Consider the following 19,938-nt stretch of genomic DNA (forward strand, 5'->3'; position numbering starts at 1 on the left):
ATTTTGAAGTTTAAAAGTATGCTGCAGCTTAATAAAATAAATTGTACTTACTGAAAGAAGGAATTAAACAGTAAAGTTTTAATATAATACTCGTATAAGTTATACATTTTATTTTGTAATATTTATATGTTATATATAATTATGATATACTATAAGTTAACATAAATTCGAATGTTCTGCAATATTAAAAACAAAAATACACAGAAGTCATAAACAACCAGGAAGATGACACAAATCATAAAAACCAAAAATAGACTACTGTAAGAACTAAGAATTTTAATGTAAAAATTGAAATAAATTAGAGGTGAAAATATACATAATTAGACATGGATATCTTTAAACAAAACTCCATCATTTTATGACACAAAAGCAAACTGAATTCTTTTGGGGAATTGTGGAATAAACACACTTATCCTTGTTCCTCCTGCTAAATCCCTGGTTTTAAATTACACAGAAAAAGTCTAGGAAAATAGAGAGAAAAGTGAAATGGTTGATAACTCAGGTCTAATAGATTGTACAGTAATGACCTCTGTGGATTTTATTTTTGCTTCAAATATCCTAAATAAGACCTAGATTTTTTTTTTTTTTTTTTTTTTTTTTTTTTTTTTTTTTGGTTTGAGATACATTAATGGTACTGATTTTCCAGTTAAAAAAAAAAAGCTAGTAAAATGAAAATTTTAGATAATAACAACAGTTCTCCAAACTCCACAGGCAAAACTGTTAACTTTGCATATACTTTTGTCAACAAAGGTAGGAATCCTCATCTACCCTTGCAATGTAACAAGGGGCTCCAACTATTTAAACATCAGAACGATGGCAAGGAGGTGAAGCAGGAGACCTCCACTTGAGCATGTCAGAAAACTCGTGCAGTCTCCATGGCATGTGTTGAGCGTTCCTAGTAGAGGCATTCCCCAGACATACAAATGTCTCTACAGTAGAGCCCATCAAGACTCTGACAGCAAAATTCCCACCTCTTCCCAAGAGTGATAATGTGCTCCTTTTCTTGTGTGTCATGGGAGGTGCTCATAGACTGTTACCCACACTTGCCAGGAACAAGACAATATTTCCAGAGCATTGTCTTAAAAAGTAAACAAAACTGAGATGCAAGTATTATAAACTACGACCATATATGTCATTGCTGCCCATCATGTCAAGAACCAGAAAGAGCTCAAACTGGAAGTTAAATGGCAATATGTGGTGCTGTTACATATTGAAATGAATTTTGCTTAATTTTTTAAATGTGACCCTGTTTCAGATATAATTGATTATGATGAGATGTTGGTTAATTCAACATAACTGGCCTCATTATAAAAGAGAGAAGAGACACACAGCAAAGGCACCACATTGTGACAAAGGAAATGCATTACTGAGTTGTAAGCCACGAAAAATAAGACATTTCCAGAATATCATCAAAAACTAGGGAAGACAACAAAGGATTCACTATGGATTTTAGAGGATACCTGGCCTTGCTGACATCTCGTTTTAAAAATTCTAGCTTTCAGCACTGTGTGAGACAACTAATTATTATACTTTTCCCCGACCCAGTTTGCGGTAGATTGTTATAACAACCCTAGAAAATGAATGCAGATGTCAACACTTAGATGACAGAGGTCTTACAATTATCTAATTAAGATTTTTAAGCAGCCATGGCAAGTGCTTCAGTGAATAATTATGAACTGCTTGAAGCAAATGCAAAAATGTAGTCATAGAACAGAGATGCAATAAAAATTACTATTAAATAGAAACTTATTTTTTATTTTTAGAATTTATTTACTTTTATTAATTACAGTTTATTCACTTTGTATCCCAGCTGTAGCCCCCTCCCTTATCTCCTCCCAAACCCAGCCTCCCTTTTTCATTTTCTCCCATGTCCCTCTCTAAGTCCACTGATAGGGGAGGTCTTCCTCCCCTTTCCTCTGACCCTAGCCTATCAGGTCTCATCAGGACTGGCTGCATTGTCTTCCTCAGGGGCCTGGTAAGGCTGTTCCTTCCTCAGTGGCTGGTGATCAAAGAGCCAGCCACTGAGTTTTTGTCAGAGACAGTCCCACAGCTTCAAAAGTTTTAGTTCATGAATATTTGGCCTTGTTGCTTGGGCCTGTGGAAGCTAGAAAATTATGGAAATCATAGAAGTATGTAGTAGAGAAGCCTATTATCTAGTGCCAACAAGGAACTGAAGGAGAGAAGGTAGAGTCCCAATAATCCCATCAAAGTCATATCCTCATGCCCTATCTTCCCATCAGGCCCTTGTCACCTAAGAGTTCCATTCCCCAATAATAATGTCACAGTTTGGTGACCAAGATCTCAACCCATAAGCTATGGAAATAACTCAAAATGCAAAGTATACACACATTATTTTAGTCCTGGAAATAGAAGAAACATGGGGCTAAATAGTGGTCAAAAACACAGTATTTGAAAATTTTCTGAATTTGCCAATTGACGTAAATTTATAGATTCAAAAGTTAAGCAAACTCCAAATAAGATAAACTCAAATAAGTTTATATAGAGATATCATAATTAAATTTCTGGAAACTTGGAAAAGAAGGCACCATGAAAGCTCTCAGGAAAATAGTATTTCAGATGACTAGTTATTTCTCTCTACAAACCAGAGAAAACAGAAATGACAAAATAGTTTCAAGTGCCAGAGCAAAAAAATCTCTCAACCCACACTTTTATACCCAGATAAAATACCATCAAGGGAGCCTTCAGACATGCATGCAGCCACAGGGTGGATGACACTGTCCAAGGAATTTTATGTCCTTTTCCAGCCTATGAATTATCTAGCCATGCATGTGGTGCACAAACATTCTTGCAGACAAACCACCCAAACAAATTTTTAAAAATATGTAAAAGCTTGAAAGAAACCTATCATACATGAACAAGAAATTTGGAATTGTTAGGTGACAGTTACCAAAAACAGACGCTGCCAACATCCCTACTATTCAGTGAGTGGCCAAAAGATGTTTTCTTTTGCCAGGAAGAAAATTATTTTATAAAGAAAATTTAGACTAGGCAAAGCAAAGAAAGAACACAGTAAGAAACAGGAAGGCGTGTTATCAGGAGAAGTGAAAGCATGACAGCGTGCAGTACACTTCTCGGCATGCACAGAGGAAGCCTTTCATTTAAATATAATGGACATAAAGAAACAAAAAGATGTTCTTTGTTCCTATTTGTCAGCAATATTATTGTGCTAGTAGATGGATATGCACAATGAAATGTCTGTTGCACATGCTGTGTAACCTATACTGGATTTGTTACGGGTAGATTAAAAATGATTTGAAGAATTAATCATTTAATCCATAGTAAACATGGAAAAATAAACAGAATTAAAGCTACAAAAACATCAATAAAGAGACTTCACCTTTACATAATAACTTTATTTCTCAATAGAGTAATTAAAAGACACCACTCCTAGGTATATATTCAAAATGTGCTCAAGTATACAACAAAGACATTTGCTCAACCATGTTCATAGCAGCTTTATTCGTAATAGCCAGAAGCTAAAAACAACCCAGATGTTCCCCAATTGAGGAATGGATACAGAAATTATGGTACATTTACACAATGGAATACTACTCAGCAATTAAAAACAAGCAAGTCATGAAATTTGCAGAAATTTGGAGGCAAATGGTGGGAACTAGAGGAGAGCATCCTGAGTGAGGGATCCCAGAAGCAGAAAGACACACATGGCATATACTCACCTAAAAGTGGATATTAGATATATAATATAGGATAATCATATTAAAATCTGTACAGCTAAAGAAGCTGGACTCAGGGTAAGATAAAATAAGGGGGAGATAGAAAGACCTGAAGGGACAGAAACTCCACAAAGAGAGCAACAGAACTAAAAATTCTGGGCCCAGGGCTCTTTTCTGAGACTGGTACTACAACTAAGGGCCATTCATGGAGATAACCTAGAACCCCTGCATAGATGTAGCCCATGGCAGTTCAGTATCCAAGTAGGTCCTCTAGTAATGGGAACAGGGACAGTCTCTGACATGAACTCAGTGGCTGGTTCTTTGATTGCCTCTCCCTGAGGGGGGACCAGCCTTACCAGGCTACAGAGGAGGACAATGCAGCCAGTCCTGATGAGACCTGATAGGCTAGGGTCAGATGGAAGAGAAGGAGGACCTCCCCTATCCGTGAACTGGAGGAGGCACATGGGAGGAGAGGAGTGAGGAAGGATGGGATTGGGAGAGGACAAAGGAGGGGGCTACAGCTGGGATAGAAAGTGAATAAACTCAGTGGCTGACTCTTTGATCACCTCCCCCTGAAGGGTGAGCAGCCTTATCAGACCACAGAGGAAGACAATGCAGCCAGTCCTGATGAGACCTGATAGACTAGGGTGAGAGGGAAGGGGAGGAGGACCTCCCCTATCAGTGGACTTGGAGAGGGGCATGGGAGAAGATGAGAGAGGGAGAGTGAATGGATTGGGAGAAGACAAAGGAGGGGGCTACAGCTGGGATACAAAGTGAATAAACTGTAATAAATTTAAAAATTAATTAAAAATAATAGTGATTAGGAGATCAAAAATAAAACCAAACATCATGTCATCTACAAAAAATTAATTTAAAATAAAATGACAGGCAGATTAGTAGTAAAAAAAAATAAATTTATGTAAAATGTACATAGTAGTCAAAATAAAGCAGGTTTTCTATTGATACCACACAAAACACACTTTAGAGAAAAGGAGAGGAACATAACTCTAAAATATAAAGAAAATCTGATCAGAAACAGATGGAAAGACCCTCAATCATGGCAGAAAACTCCAACAACATGTAGAAATTTCTCAGAAACTCAGCAGTGCTGTAGCAGAAATCAACACTGCCAACCTTTCAGATCTAATGGCTGTCATAACACACTTTACCCAGTAACATGGAATAATATGATCACAGTCAAATTCCTACAGAAACCGTGTGTACAGGTGGCTATTCTTGGTTGTCAACTTGAATATTTATGGATTTAACTAAAATCCAAGTGGCTGTGAGGAATTTTTCTTAATTAAATCATTTGAAGTTGGAAGATCCACTTTTAATCCAGATATTCTGAGGTGTGAAGATTCACTGGAAATTCTGAAATGTGAAGATCCATCTCTAATCTGGGCCATACTTTCTAGTGGCAGTCAATATAAAGGACATGAAGTAGGAGATTGTTGCTCTTTGCCTACTTGTCCCTATTCTTGCTGGCATTAGAGCCTACTTCCTTAAGATTTGGGAATATTCTGAAGATCAGCTAAGTCAGCAATCACCATGGACTGAAAAATACTGTATTCTTGGAATATCAATTGGTAGCCAATGTTGCCCTGGCTAGAGCACAGCCTGTAAGCTATCTTATTAAGATAGATAGATAGATAGATAGATAGATAGATAGATAGATAGATAGATACATAGATACATACATACATACATACATACATACATCATACACTTTCATTTTATCTGTTATGTTCCTCTAGAGAACTCTAACCAAGCAAGTGAAAGACATGTATGGAAAAAACTTCAAGTCTCTAAAGAAAAAAATTGAAGAAAATATGATAAGATAGAAAGATATCCCATGTTTATAGATCAGTAGGATTAACATAGTGAAAATGGCTACCCTAGAGAAAGCAATCTACAGATTCAATGCAATTGCCATCAAAATACTAATACAATTCTTTACAGAACTTGAAAGAACAGTTCTCATTTTCATATGGAAAAACAAAACAAAACAAACAAACAAAAAAAAAAAAAAACGAGGACTGTTAAAACAATCCTGTACAATAACAAATCTTCTGGAGGTGTCTCCATCCCTGAGCTCAAGCTGTACTATAGAGCAACTATAATAAAAACGGCTTGGAACTGGCAGAGAAACAGTCTGAAGGATCAATGGGATTGAATAGAAGACCCAGACACACACCTATGGATACTTGATTTTTGACAAAGAAGCCAAAACAATACAATGAAAAAAAAAAAGATAGCAATTTCAACAAATGGTGCTGGTCTAACTGGATATCTACATTTAGAAAAATCAAATAGAGTCATATTTATCACCCTGCACAAAACTAAAGTCCAAGTGGATTAAAGACCTCAACATAAAACCAGACACACATAGTTTCCTCTAAACCTGTTAGAAGAAAGAGTGGGGAAGAGCCTAGAACTCATTGGCACAAGAGACAACTTCCTGAACAGAACACCAACAGCACAGGCTCTAAGAGCAACAATCAATAAATGGGACCTCATGAAAATGCGAAGCTTCTGTAAAGCAAAGGACACTGTAGATCAGAACAAAACGACACCCTACACACTGAGAAAGGATCTTCACCAACCCTATATCTGCCAGAGGGCTATATCCAGAATATATAAAGAACTTAATAAGTTAAAAAGCAACAAATCAAGTAATCCAGTGAAAAAATAGGGTGCAGAACTAAACAGAGAATTCTCAATAGAGGAATCTCAAATGGCAGAGAAACACTTAAAGAAATGTTCAATGTCCTGAGTCATCAGGGAGATGCAAATCAAAGCAACCCTGAGATTTCACCTTATACTCATCAGAATGGTGAAGATCAAAAACTCAAATGACAACACATGCTTGAAAGGTTGTGGAGAAAGAGGAACCCACCTCCATTGCTGCTGGGAATGTAAACTTGTACAACCACTTGAAAATCAATCTGGTACTTTTTCAGAAAATTAGAAATAGTGCTGGTATTTCATTCCTAGGCATATATTCAAATTATGCTCAATTATACAACAAAGATATTTGCTCAACCATATAGCAGCTCTATTCATAATAGCCAAAACCTGAAAACAACCCAGATGTCCCCCAACAGAGGAATGGATACAGAAATTGTGCTACTTTTACACAATGGAATACTACTCAGCAATTAAAAACAAGGAAATCATGAAATTTGCAGGTAAATGGTATGAACTAGAAAACATCATCCTGAGTGAGATATCCCAGAAGCAGAAAGACAGACATTATATACTTACTCATAAGTGATTATTAGACCTGTAATATATGATAAACATACTAAAATTGGCGCTCCTAAAAAAAAAAAAAAAACTAAACAAGGAAAACATTAGGGAAGATGCTCAATCCTCATTCAGAAGGGCAAATGCAATAGACATTGGAAGCAGGAGAAGACAGGGAACAGGACAGGAGCCTACCACAGACAGCCTCTAAAAGACTACTGTTTGACGTATTGAAGCAGATTCTGAAACTTAAAGCCAAACTTTGGGAAGAATGCCTGGAATTTTATGAAAGAAGGGGGAAACAGAAAGACCTGGAGGGGACAGGAGCTCTAAATGAGACCAACGGAGACCAAAAATTTGGGCCTTGGGGGCCCTACAGAGACTGATATGCCAACCAAGAACCCAAAACCCCTCCTCAGATGTAGCCCATAGACTCAGTGTCCAAGTGGTTTCCCTAGTAACTGGAGCAAGGGCTGTCTCTGGTATGAACTCAGTGACAGGCTCTCTAATCATCTCCCCCTGGGGGTGAAGCCTTGCCAGACTACAGAGGAAGACAATGCAGTCAGTCCTTTTGAGACCTGATAGGCTAGGGTGAAATAGAAGGGGAGGAGGATCTCCCCTATCAGTGGACTAAGAGAGGGACAGAGAGGAAGAAGAGGAAGAAAGGGTGGGATTAGGAGGTGATGAGGGAGGGGACCACAAACGGCATACAAAGTTAATAAACTTTAATAAATAAATTTTAAAAAAGAAATCAATGTAAGTCAACCATGCTACCACAGGTTACACATAAATGAATACGTAGGCAGCACAAACTGTACTTAATGTGCAAAATCAAAGAAGGGACAAAAATAGTGTGGGAAAGGAGGAGTTAGGGATGAAGATGAATGAGGTCAAACTCTTTCTATGAATTATTAACAATTAAAAAATGGGAGGAAAAACTCTAAATACTTAGAAATTCAAAATACACTTCTAAATAAACAATGCTCAGATCTAATAGACAATCTTAATGGAAAGATAAAAAAATATATTGAACAAGATGAAAGGAAAATACAACACAGGAAAGCTGTGGGACACAGTAAGAACCATGCTGGCATTTGTATGCTGTCATACAAAATTTGCTGTATAAACTGTTTTTTTTTTTAAAGAGAAAATAAGTTTCATGCCATTTGCACTGATACCTCAGGAATCTAACATAAGGAGGGAAAAATAAACTCAAGTGAAAAGGAAGGCAATAATGAAGAGCAGAAAGAAAGAGAGATAGCAGAGCCTGTGAATGTCAGGAATAAAGCAAAGGGGGCTACCTCAGAGCCATTAACCAGCAGAAGGATAAGAGACCATGGTATGAGAGACTGAGTACTTCACTATGCTAACAGAAAAGATGAGCTACTGTCTAAGAAAACACAAATGCCACAAAGCACCTATATGAAATTTGGCAGGCTCAATAACTAGTTGAATTTGTATAGTCTTAAAGCTCTTAAGGAAATCAAATTTGTAATTTTAAAAGTCTTCAAAAAAGAATTTTCAGTTCCAGATATTATTATTGAAGATATCTCCCAAGCATTTGAGGAATTAATAACTAGCCTTCCTTTCCAAAATGATTATATATACGCCTTTCAGAGAAAAAAAAAATGATTACAATTCCAATTCACCTTATGAGGCCACTATCATCCCCTTTTTTGTAAATATAGATGAGGCTATTATTTCATTCATCTGAGAAATAAAGTACCTAAAAAAGAAGAACGAATTGACAGGAATGAACCCTCTGGTTCCGTGATTCATGAGATAATGAAGAGCTGTTGGTAGAAGAGCCCACACGCATATCAACTGATCAGAACAGAGAAGCCAAAACTAGATCACCACAAAAATCGACAAACCTGATTTTCGCTAAGAGTCAAAAGTAATTTGATGAAAGAAAGCCTTTGTTAGGCAGTAATACTGGTGCAATTGGATAATCACAGACACAAAATTAAAAAAAAATAAATAACTGATCTTTGAACTTCTTTTCTCATAACATATACAAATGTAAAAGAGTATAAAATTTTACATGTGAGAGAAATATTTTCTTGCAAAATAAATAGATAAAAAGGCCTTAGACTTTATACCAAAATCATGACTCTTAAGAGAAAAATATGATAACTCTGTATTTTTTTACAATGAAAAATATTTTGCTGTACAAAAGATAAAAGTCAATCAGTGGAGTTCTGTAAAATTTAAACAATGGCTAACGAAGACTTTAAGACACAGAGTTTGGCAGAACACAATTCAAGCAGAGGAATGGTAGCTGGCCTGGGCCTTCCCTAAAGTTACCAGAGAAAACCTCCGGACTTCCCCACAGCCAGCAGCTCTCACCTGCCAGAAGCACCCCAGTTAGCGGTGAGGCCTCCAGCAGTTTGGTCCAGCAGCAGGGCCCATGGTTAGGTTGTCCAGGCTCCATGCTGACCCTTCATCCTCATCCGAGTGTCCATCAACAGCACTAGTTGTACTCTCAGTTGATTTTGAAGATGAAGAAAAATAAAAAGGAGGATGAGGAGGAAAAGGAGAAGGAAGAAGAAATAAACTTGGGAGGAGGACAATATGAAGGCAGCCATCTTGGATGAGTTGGAGAGTGGAGTGAGTTGGGTATGAGCTATGTACACTGTATTCATATATGAAATTACCAAAGAATATGTAATTTTAAGAAACAGAAAGAAATAAAGAAATAATAAAAAACAGAAAACAAATAAAATCAAACCAATCCAAACTAGAAAATATATTTTAAAAATCATTACTGAACAATACATACAAAATTTTCAACCTCATTAGACATTAGAAATATAAACTGAGATCACAGTGAGAGGTCATTATCAGAGTGTCTAAAATGTGGGAAAATGGCACAAAATGCCACTGTCACTGATATGCAGAAAATCATTTATTTATTATTAGTAGGGGTCGAAAATGGTAGAGCCATTCTGGAAAAAGAGTTTGGCAGTTTCTTGAAAAGCTAAATGAACAAACTTTCATGTGGACGCTTTTCCTAAAATTTTTCAGATGTACCTTGACACAAAAACCTATGCATACTTGCTTCTGACGTCCATAAAGCAATAGTTTAAGATTAATAGCTCCCCATATGTCTTTCAGGAAGTGATGGTTAAATTGTGGTACATCCATACCATGAAATATATTGAGCAATTAAAAGAATAAGTTATTATTACATGACACACCCTGATTCAATCTCCAGATAATTATGCTAAATACATACCAACCCCCAAATTTTATGTATCATATAATTTTATTTATAGGGTGTCTGGCTGTATAGCCTGAGTCTTGCCAGAAACTCACAACTCCCTGTCAGCCTCCTGAGTGTGCTTATTGTAGACATGTACCACCATGCTCAGATATATTAGATCTTGTGAGTGAGTATGTGTGTGTGTGTGTGTGTTTTCTGATTCATAGGTGTGGTGCATAAGGCAGGGCTAGGGAAAGGCCAGGGCTCTACTTGCAGTAGTTAATTCTCCCCTTCTACAACAGTTACTAGGGACTGAACTCAAGTATTCAGGCTTTGGGCAATCTCTGGTTCCCACCACTTTTGGAACTTAACAGGTAGGGCTAGTTTGGCTGCTCAGCAAGACAGAGATCAACCTATTTCTGCCTTCTCAGTGCCACTAGTGTACTATCACACCAGGCTTTTGCAAGTGTGTGTGTGTGTGTGTGTGTGTGTGTGTGTGTGTGTGTCCATCTTTTTGTTTTGTTTTAGTAGTTGCTGTCTTATTACATGTCTATTTGTTTGGACCTATGCACACACATGTCTGTTGGTTCTGGCATTTGAACTTATGTCCTTTTTGCTTATAAGGCAAGAAATTTACTACCATTTTGATAACCTCCCCCTGAGGTGTTGGTGGGGGCAGCCTTACCAGGCCACAGAGGAAGATAATGCAGCCAGGCCTGATGACACCTGATAGGCTAGTGTCAGATGGAAGGAGAGGAGGTCCCTCCATATCAGTGGACTAGGGAAGGAGCATAGGAGGAGATGAGGGAGGGAGGATGGCATTGGGTGGGGACAAGAGAGGGGGGAAACACAGCCAGGATCCAACGTCAATAAATTGTATCTCATTGCTGATTGTTATGAGCCACCATGTGGTTGCTGGGACTTGAACTCAGGACCTTTGGAAGAGCAGCCAGTGCTCTTAACCTCTAAGCCATAAAAATTAACAGAAGAAGAAGAAGAAGAAGAAGAAGAAGAGGAGGAGGAGGAGGAGGAGGAGGAGGAAGAGGAGGAGGAGGAGGAGGAGGAGGAGGAGGAGGAGGAGGAGGAGGAGGAGGAGGAGGAGGAGGAGGAGGAGAAAAAGAAATTTACTTCTTGGGCCATCTCTCCATCCCAGTTACATAGCATTTTTGAAGTTAGAGAATTACAGAAACTGAGATCCCTATTAGCAACTGTCAGGATAATAAAGAAGGAATTGTGGGGAGAGAAGAGAATAAGGCTATAGAAATGTCACATTAGTAATTCTGTGGTCATTTACATGCTTTGTGTTTAAAATACATCAATGCCATATCATGACTGTAATAGCAAAGTATAGTTTTCCTTAACATGAGGTAAGCTGATTGAATGAGGATCATTTGAGGAGATGAAATAGCTAGCCCAAATGTACTCATGCATTTTTAATAAATGTTTTAGCATTTTATGTATGTATGTATGTATGTATACGTATGTGTGCGTGTGTGTGTGTGTGCGCGCGTAAGTGCATGCTAGTGCCCAGAGACCCTGGAAGAGGATATCAGATCCCTTGGAGCTAGAGTCACAGACAGTTGCTGGCTTCCTGATGTGGGCGCTGGGAAGTGAGCTCAGACCCTCTAGAAGAGCAGTCTGTTCTCCTGACCACTGAACCAGCTCCAAGGCTCAGTGAATCTTAACATTTACTGTTAATTACTTGTACTTCTCTGTCTAGGAATGGATCCCACAAAACTTTCTTCCTTCCATGTTAGCATGTGCATAGATGTCATATTGCTCAGGTCGTGTCTATGCAGCCGTCTCTAGGAGAGAACATTTGACGGCAGACTCCCTGGCTATGTCCCCTCTTCTGTGACATTCCCGAGGCATTGACTGAGGACCTATGATGAAAACATATCTGTTGTTCTTGGACTCCCAACCCTCTTTTAATCTTGGTTTTGTTTTTAGTATGGTTTTCTGTGGTTGGCTCCCTCTGCTTAAAGAGAAACTTCTTTAATGAGGGATGGTAGCTAAGATACAATGTGGAATTCTGATGTAGCAAAGCGGCAGTGGCAGAAATATAATAAAAGAAGCTCTCACCTTGAAAGTGGAGGCATTGGAGGGGTTTAAGGAAAGATAACTGGAAGGAGACGAAAATTATAAGGAGAAGTAACTCAATTTCAATCAAAAAACTAAAAACTTTAAAAGTGCATGAAGTAGAGAGAAGGAGGGGAGCAGATGTGGGGTATGACACTGATCAATATATTGTGTAAAATTCCCCAAGGATTATTAAATATTATGTTTTTAAAAAAAGAATTACAGTTAAGAAGAAAGGAGGACATTCAGGCTGGAAGCCGCTGCAGGTGGCTTTCTTACTCTGGAACCTGAGCAGATTGGGTGAAGAAGAGAGGGAGCTTGGAGTCTTGAGGAGCAAGGTTATCAATATCCTTGGACACTAGAGAAGCTATTTCAAAAAGCATCCCTGCTTTAGCCATTGCTGTCGTTGCATCCTTGTTTGAGAGAAAAATTACAGTAAAGGCCAGATAGCTGTGGTTGTTTTTTTTTTTTTTTTTTTTTTTTCATTTCTTTTTGTGAGTGAAATATGTGGAGTCATTTAATGGATTGCAATTACAAAGCCAGAGAACATCCACAGATGTCAGACTAAAAGATCACCACTAAAAGGAATATTAAAAATACTGTAAGAAGGAACATGGGTAATTTTTAGCTTTCCATTCTGGTAACTGATGGAGTAAGACAGAAGGATAGATGCCTGAATATGATGGAAGCTGATTTTTTTTCAAGGCCCTTGACCACATAACCCTTTAAACAGGAAAGGTTTTCAGACCTGTACCCATTGAATGACAGGTCCCTGTAGCTCTCTTTTGAACCCCTGGGTATCTCTGTTTTAATTTATGTCCTCAAATACACCTGTTCTAGGCATGCTTTGTTCATGAAAGCATGACACACCTGTGCTTTTGTGTCAGGGTGATGCACTTAGCATTTCTCCGAGATCCTTCCATGTTGTAAGTACGATGTTTTTAAATTCTGCTTTCAAATTCTAGGTGGACCATTTTTCTTTCGAGACATTGTCAGAGTCATAGCAACCTCTTCTTTTCACACACTTTGTTCCTCGCAGAGGTGTTTCCTGGTCACTCTGTCCTGGCTGCCTCCTAAGCACTCTCTAGGCCTCAGCTTAGCAGACATTTCTTCAAAGAGGCTTTTCTCAAACCAACAAATAGGGTCAAGTCAAACTGTTACATTCTCCCAATGTATAATTCTCAGCTGAACCTCCTGTTTATGTAATTTCTTTTACCCCTTTTCCCAGAGCTGGCTCTCAGAGGCTAGGAACTGCATTTTCTCTTGTATCTTGGGAAATGTCTGGAACTTAAATGTTGCTTAGTGCCACTGAGTCTTCAAACCTTTCTTATTGTCTGTGTTGTACAAGAACAATTAACTGAAACAATAACTGTGATCCAAAAACTTACACTTTTCAATTCCCAGTTTTGGTGTCAAATGACTGCAACTTTATGATGTAATTTAAATGATCTAACATTCTACTTCAGTAAGCAATGGCTAGAATAAATGAGTACCAAGGTTCCTTTAAGATCAATTTACTTAGGTGCATATCATTGTAACAAGTAATTTTGACATTGTACATGTAGTAAGCTTTAAAATTGTTTGAAATAATCATTTTTGTTTATGTCAAATATTATAAAAATAACATAAGACCAGAGATTAAGGTAAAGTATTTCACTAAACTATTCATTAATGACTTCCTTTTTTTCTTTTTGTCTCAATAGTCTTATTCCACATAAGCTGATGCATGATTGGAAAGAACTGTTTTTTATTGGAAATCCCATATATGAACAGACTTCTCTTAGACTCGGGAATGTAAAACCTACTGAGAATTTTTTAGAACTGAAGAGAAAAGACTTACTTGATATTAACGATTATGAAGACTATAAGGTATATGTGTGAATTAAATATAATAAATTTCTTTCCTGAATGCTAATTTGTGTTATTTTACTTAATTCCTAGTAGTGAAAACAGACATTTAACATTTGCATTTTCTCTTGTATTAATTCGTGTATATGGCTAAGTTTTACCTGCTTAAAGAATTCATCATTAACATTTGATGTTCACAGTAATATTAGAGCAGTCTAAAGTAATTGAGAGCAATACATTGAGCAACAATGTTAGAAAAATGCCTCGCTAATTTTTTTATGAGCTGTCTACCTTTGTTTCAGAAACCATTGTTAAAAGGTAATTTTCAAAATAACTTATCTCAGTAGCATAGTGTTTGGCAGGCAAAATAGAAAAGAAGGAGGACATATGGTTTAGAGTGACATAAATGCATACAATATTTTATTCAAAAAATAAGAGTATTAGATACAAATTGCACATTACATATAGTTTTCAATTCGATTTTTGTTTAAATTATACATATTTATAAAGCCAGTGTGATAATTTGATATAATTACACAATGTATATGGTTTGTAACATTTTATGATATATTTTGTATTGAGTTAAGAAAGGCACACAGAGGTCTTCAGAACAAAGAAATCACGCCTACCCTGTTAGAAAGCTGTCCAGAAACCTTTGTGGTTAAGCAGTGGGCATTGTCCACTACTGACAAGCTCAGTATCCAATTTCTAAGCACTGAAGACAAATGGTGCCTCAATTTATGAAATAACAATAATGTACTTATTTTGTTTTTATTAAGCTCATTTAGGAGGGTAAATGTTAAATGTTTTGTCCAATGGACTGGGAATTGGATTTAAGTAACACATACTGTTTTATGTCACCATCCAAATCTCCCTCACCCCACCTCATTTCACCCTTAGACATAAAGATATAAAAACGGTGGCTCTTGAATGCATGTTCCGGGTAAATGCACAGCCATGTAATGAAGAGTGGAAATGGTTATGGTAAGAAGTATCACTGACTTCTAGGTTAGCAAATGCAATATGAAAACAGGAATGAATGAAAGGGAACTGGATCTAGTCATTCACTGATAATCAATGAATAGCTAATAAACATTTATTATTAAGGATGAATGCACACAATGAACTTATGACAATGGCCAGAGCAATGGACAAAATAGCACTGATATGTAGACATTAAAGGAAGTTAAGACTAGTAAAACCAAGATGTAAATTGAATTAATTAATTTTAAAAAAATTAAAAATGACTGTGGTAAAAAAATGTTAATCAAACAATAAATGATTATGGGGAACTAGATGTACACCTCATTCTAATTGAATGACAGTATATTTAAATCCTTAGAAGGATTATTCTTTAATTTGGGTTGACTAGGCACTTAATAACCACACACAGATTTTATTTAATGTGGCTATGGAATGGTACCTGAACCTCTAGTGTGTTTACCTAGTATGTTTCATGTTCCACAAGAAAAGATGTTTTTTTATAAATATCAAACTATATTAAGGCAGTTCTTCTCATTATTAGTTACGATGTCATCGCTGCCCAGTTGAAGCAGAACCCTTTGATGGTTTTAGAGGATTCGTAGTTCTTTTTGTCTCATAAATCAGGGGACCATGTAGGGCACAACTGAGTAAAGCTCCGTGTTTCTGTTTTGTTTGTTTGTTCTTTGGGAAATGGTCACCACAGGAACATGCTTGTCTCACCCACATCCTGAGGACCCTGGCATGTTTCTTCTGCAGGAAACTGTCAACTTTTATTAGGCCTCTACCAATGTCCGTAGTCACTGTGGATATTTTCATGTAGCATCTTTGCTACTTTTCTAGAAATGAAAATTCCTTTAATTTTCTTGCCTATATGCTTTGTTCTTTTTATTCACATAGTAAAAATAGATCCTATGTGGATTATCAGAAACACGGATTTTCTTTTTGTTATTGTTCTCTATTTTGAAGACTTTGTTCTCTTGAGGAATGTCTCCTAAATATTCCAGCAGAGAGAAAAAATAAATGTTTCAACTCATAAAATATGTTATCAGTTTCAATAGCCTATAACAAATACAGAAGGGTAGCTTATCCTCCTGGCTGTGCGTGTACACAGGGGAGCTATACAGAGGTTTAGACATCTGAGAATCTTCAGAAAACCACAGCTAATAGCTCATTAAATTAATACAAACACCAAATAGACTAGTTGCCCATGTTTGTTAATGCTAAATTTGCTCAAGATTTATATTAATAGGAGTAACTGCAGATCTTCAAAAGTATTTGCATTCTTTTATAGTTTATTTTTTTATTAATTAAAGTTTATTCACTTTGTATCCCAGCTGTAGCCCCCTCCCTCATCCCTGTCCAATCCCACCCTCCCCCCTTCTTCTCCTATGCCCCTTCCCCAGACCACTGGTAGGGGAGGTCCTTCTCCCCTTCCCTTTGACCCTAGCCTATCATGTCTTATCAAGACTAGCTGCATTGTCTTCCTCTGTGGCCTGGTAAGGCTGCTCCCCCCTCAGGGGGAGGTGATCAAAGAGCCATGACTGTCCCTGTTCCCGTTACTAGGGAATCCTCTTGGGCACTGAGGATATAACCCTCATAGGCTACATCTGTGCAGGGGTTCTAGGTTATCTCCATGAGTGGTCCTTAATTGGAGCATCAGTCTCAGAAAAGACCCCTGTGCCCAGATTTATTGGCTCTGTTGCTCTCCTTGTGGAGCTCCTGTCACCTCCAGGTCTTTCTATCTCCCCCTTCTTTCATATGATTGCCTGCACTCTGCCAATGGTTTGGTTGTGAGTCTTAATATCTGCTTTGATACCCTGCAGGGTAGAGTCTTTCAGAGGCCCTCTGTGGTAGGCTCCTGTCCTGTTCTCCAGCATGTGTTGTCATTTGAGTTTTTCATTTTGGCCATTCTGATGGGTGTAAGATGATATCTCAGGGTCGTTTTGATTTCCATTTCCTTGATGGCTAATGAGGTTGAGCATTTCTTTAAGTGTTTCTCTGTCATTCGATATTCCTCTGTCGAGAATTCTCTGTTTAGCTCTGTTCCCCATTTTTTAATTGGATTACTTGGTTTGCTGCTTTTCAGCTTTTTTAGTTCTTTGTATATACTGGATATGAGTCCTCTGTCAGATAAAGGGTTAGTGAAGATTCTTTCCCAATCTGTAGGCAGTCATTTTGTTTTGATGACGGTGTCCTTTGCTTTACAGAAGCTTTTCAGTTTCATGAGGTCCTATTTATTGATTGTTGCTCTTAGAGCCTGTGCTGTTGGTGTTCTGTTCAGGAAGTTGTCTCCTGTGCCAATGAGTTCTAGACTGTTCCCCAATTTTTCTTCTAACAGATTTAGAGTATCTGGTTTTATGCTGAGGTCTTTGATCCACTTGGACTTTAGTTTTGTGAAGGGTGATATATATAGATCTATTTTCATTTTTCTGCATGTGGACATCCAGTTGGACCAGCACCATTTGTTTAAGATGCTGTCTTTTTTCCATTGAATGGTTTTGGCTTCTTTGTCAAAAATCGAGTATTCATAGGGTTTATTTATTATTTATTATTCTATGCGGTTCCATTGATCCTCCTTTCTGTTTTTTGGCCAATACCATGCAGTTTTTATTACTATTACTATTTTATTTTATTACTATTGCTCTGTAGTACAACTTGAGATCAGGGATGGAGATACCTCCAGATGATCTGTTGTTGTACAGGATTGTTTTGGAGATTCTGGGTTTTTTGTTTCTCCATATGAAGCTGAGAATTTTTTTTCAAGGTCTGTAAAGAATTGAGTTGGTATTTTGATGGGAATTGCATTGAATCTGTAGAATGCTTTTGGCAGGATGGCCATTTTCACAATGTTAATCCTACCAATCCATGAGCACGGGAGATCTTTCCATCTTCTGAGATCTTCTTCAATTTCTTTCTTCAGAGACTTGAAGTTTTTCTCAAACAGGTCTTTCACTTGCTTGGTTAGTGTCACCCCAAGGTACTTTATGTTATTAGTGGCTATTGTGAAGGGTGTTGTTTCCCTAATTTCTTTCTCAGCCCTTTTGTCTTTGGTATAGAGGAGGGCTTCTGATTTTTTTTGAGTTGATTTTGTATCCAGCCACTTTGCTGAAGGTGTTTATCAGCTGGAGGAGTTCTCTGGTTGAATTTTTGGGGTCGCTCATATATACTATCATATCATCTGCGAATAGTGACATTTTGACCTCTTCTTTTCTGATTTGTATCCCCTTGATCTCCTTTAGTTGTCTTATTGCTCTGGCTAGAACTTCAAGTACTATGTTGAAGAGGTATGGAGAGAGTGGGCAGCCTTGTCTTGTCCCTGATTTCAGTGGGATTGATTTAAGTTTCTCTCCATTGAGTTTGATGTTGGCTATAAGCTTGATGTATATTGCCTTTACTATGTTTAGATATGTGCCTTGTATCCCTGATCTCTCCAAGACTTTAAAAATGAATGGGTGTTGGACTTTGTCAAATGCTTTTTCAGCATCTAAGGAGATGATCATGTGGTTTTTCTCCTTCAGTTTGTTTATGTGGTGGATTACATTGATGGATTTCCTTATGTTTGACCACCCTTGCATGCCTGGGTTGAAGCTTACTTGGTCGTGATGGATGATATCTTTGATGTGTTCTTGGATTCGGTTTGCAAGTATTTTATTGAGTATTTTTGCATCAATGTTCATAAGAGATAGGTCTGATGTTCTCTTTTTTTGTTGGGTCTTTGTGTGGTTTAGATATCAGGGTGACTGTCGCTTCATAGAATGAGTTTGGTAATGTACCTTTTGTTTCTTTTTGTGGAATAGTTTGAGGAGAATTGGTGTTAGCACTTCTTTGAAGGTCTAGTAGAATTCCATGCTGAAACCATCTGGCCCAGGGCTTTTTTTGGAGGGGAGACTGTGAATGACTGCTTCAATGTCCGTAAGGGATATAGGGCTATTCAGTCTTTCTACCTGATCTTGACTTAATGTTGGAAGATGGAATCTATCAAGAAAATTGTCCATTTCATTTAGGTTTTCAAATTTTGTGGCATATAGGCTTTTGTAGTATGACCTAATGATTGTTTGAATTTCCTCAGTGTCTGTAGTTATGTCACCCTTTTCATCTCTGATTTTGTTGATTTGAATAGATTCTCTCTGCCTTTTAGTTAGTTTGGCTAAGGGTTTGTCTATCTTGTTGATTTTCTCAAAGAACCAGCTTTTTGTTTCATTGATTCTTTGAATAGTTTTATTTGTTTCTAATTGATTGATTTCAGCCCTGAGTTTGATTATTTCCAGCCTTCTGCTCCTCTTGGGTGTATCTGCTTCTTTTTTTTTCTAGGGTTTTCAGTTGGGCCATTAAGTTGTTTGTATGTGATGTTATGAATTTCTTCTTGCAGGCACTTAGTGCTATAAATTTTCCCCTGAGCACTGCTTTCAATGTGTCCCATAAATTTGGGTATGTTGTGCCTTCATTTCATTGAATTCTAGGAAGTCTTTAATTTGTTTCTTTATTTCTTCCTTAACCCAGCTGTCATTGAGTAACAAGTTGTTCAGTTTCCATGTGCGTGTCAGCTTTTTGTTATTTCTGTTGTTGTTGAGGTCCAGCTTTAGTCCATGGTTGTCAGATAGAATACAAGGGATTATTTCAATCTTTTTTTTATCTGTTTAGGCTTGCTTTATGACCAACTATATGGTCTATTTTGGAGAAGGTTCCATGCAGTGCTGAAAAGAAGGTATACTCTTTTGAGTTTGGATGAAAAGATCTGTAGATGTCTATTAGGTCCATTTGATTTAGGATCTCTATAAGTGTTTTTATTTCCCTATTTGTTTTCTGTCTAGTTGATCTGTCCCATGGTGAGAGTGGAGTGTTGAAGTCTCCCACTATTAGGGTATTAGGATCAATGTG

At 37.4% G+C, this 19,938-nt stretch overlaps 1 protein-coding gene across 1 annotated transcript in view; it reads left to right on the top strand.

The window, feature by feature from the left end:
- Nucleotides 1–19,938, top strand: part of Spef2 (sperm flagellar 2) — a 194,739-nt gene that overhangs the window by 40,474 nt on the left and 134,327 nt on the right. The window contains 1 exon segment of the mRNA XM_060380473.1: nt 13,932–14,097. Within this exon segment, the coding sequence (XP_060236456.1) occupies nt 13,932–14,097 (166 nt within the window).

This window comes from Meriones unguiculatus, chromosome 3 (assembly GCF_030254825.1).
Source record: "Meriones unguiculatus strain TT.TT164.6M chromosome 3, Bangor_MerUng_6.1, whole genome shotgun sequence".
Lineage (NCBI taxonomy): Eukaryota > Metazoa > Chordata > Mammalia > Rodentia > Muridae > Meriones > Meriones unguiculatus.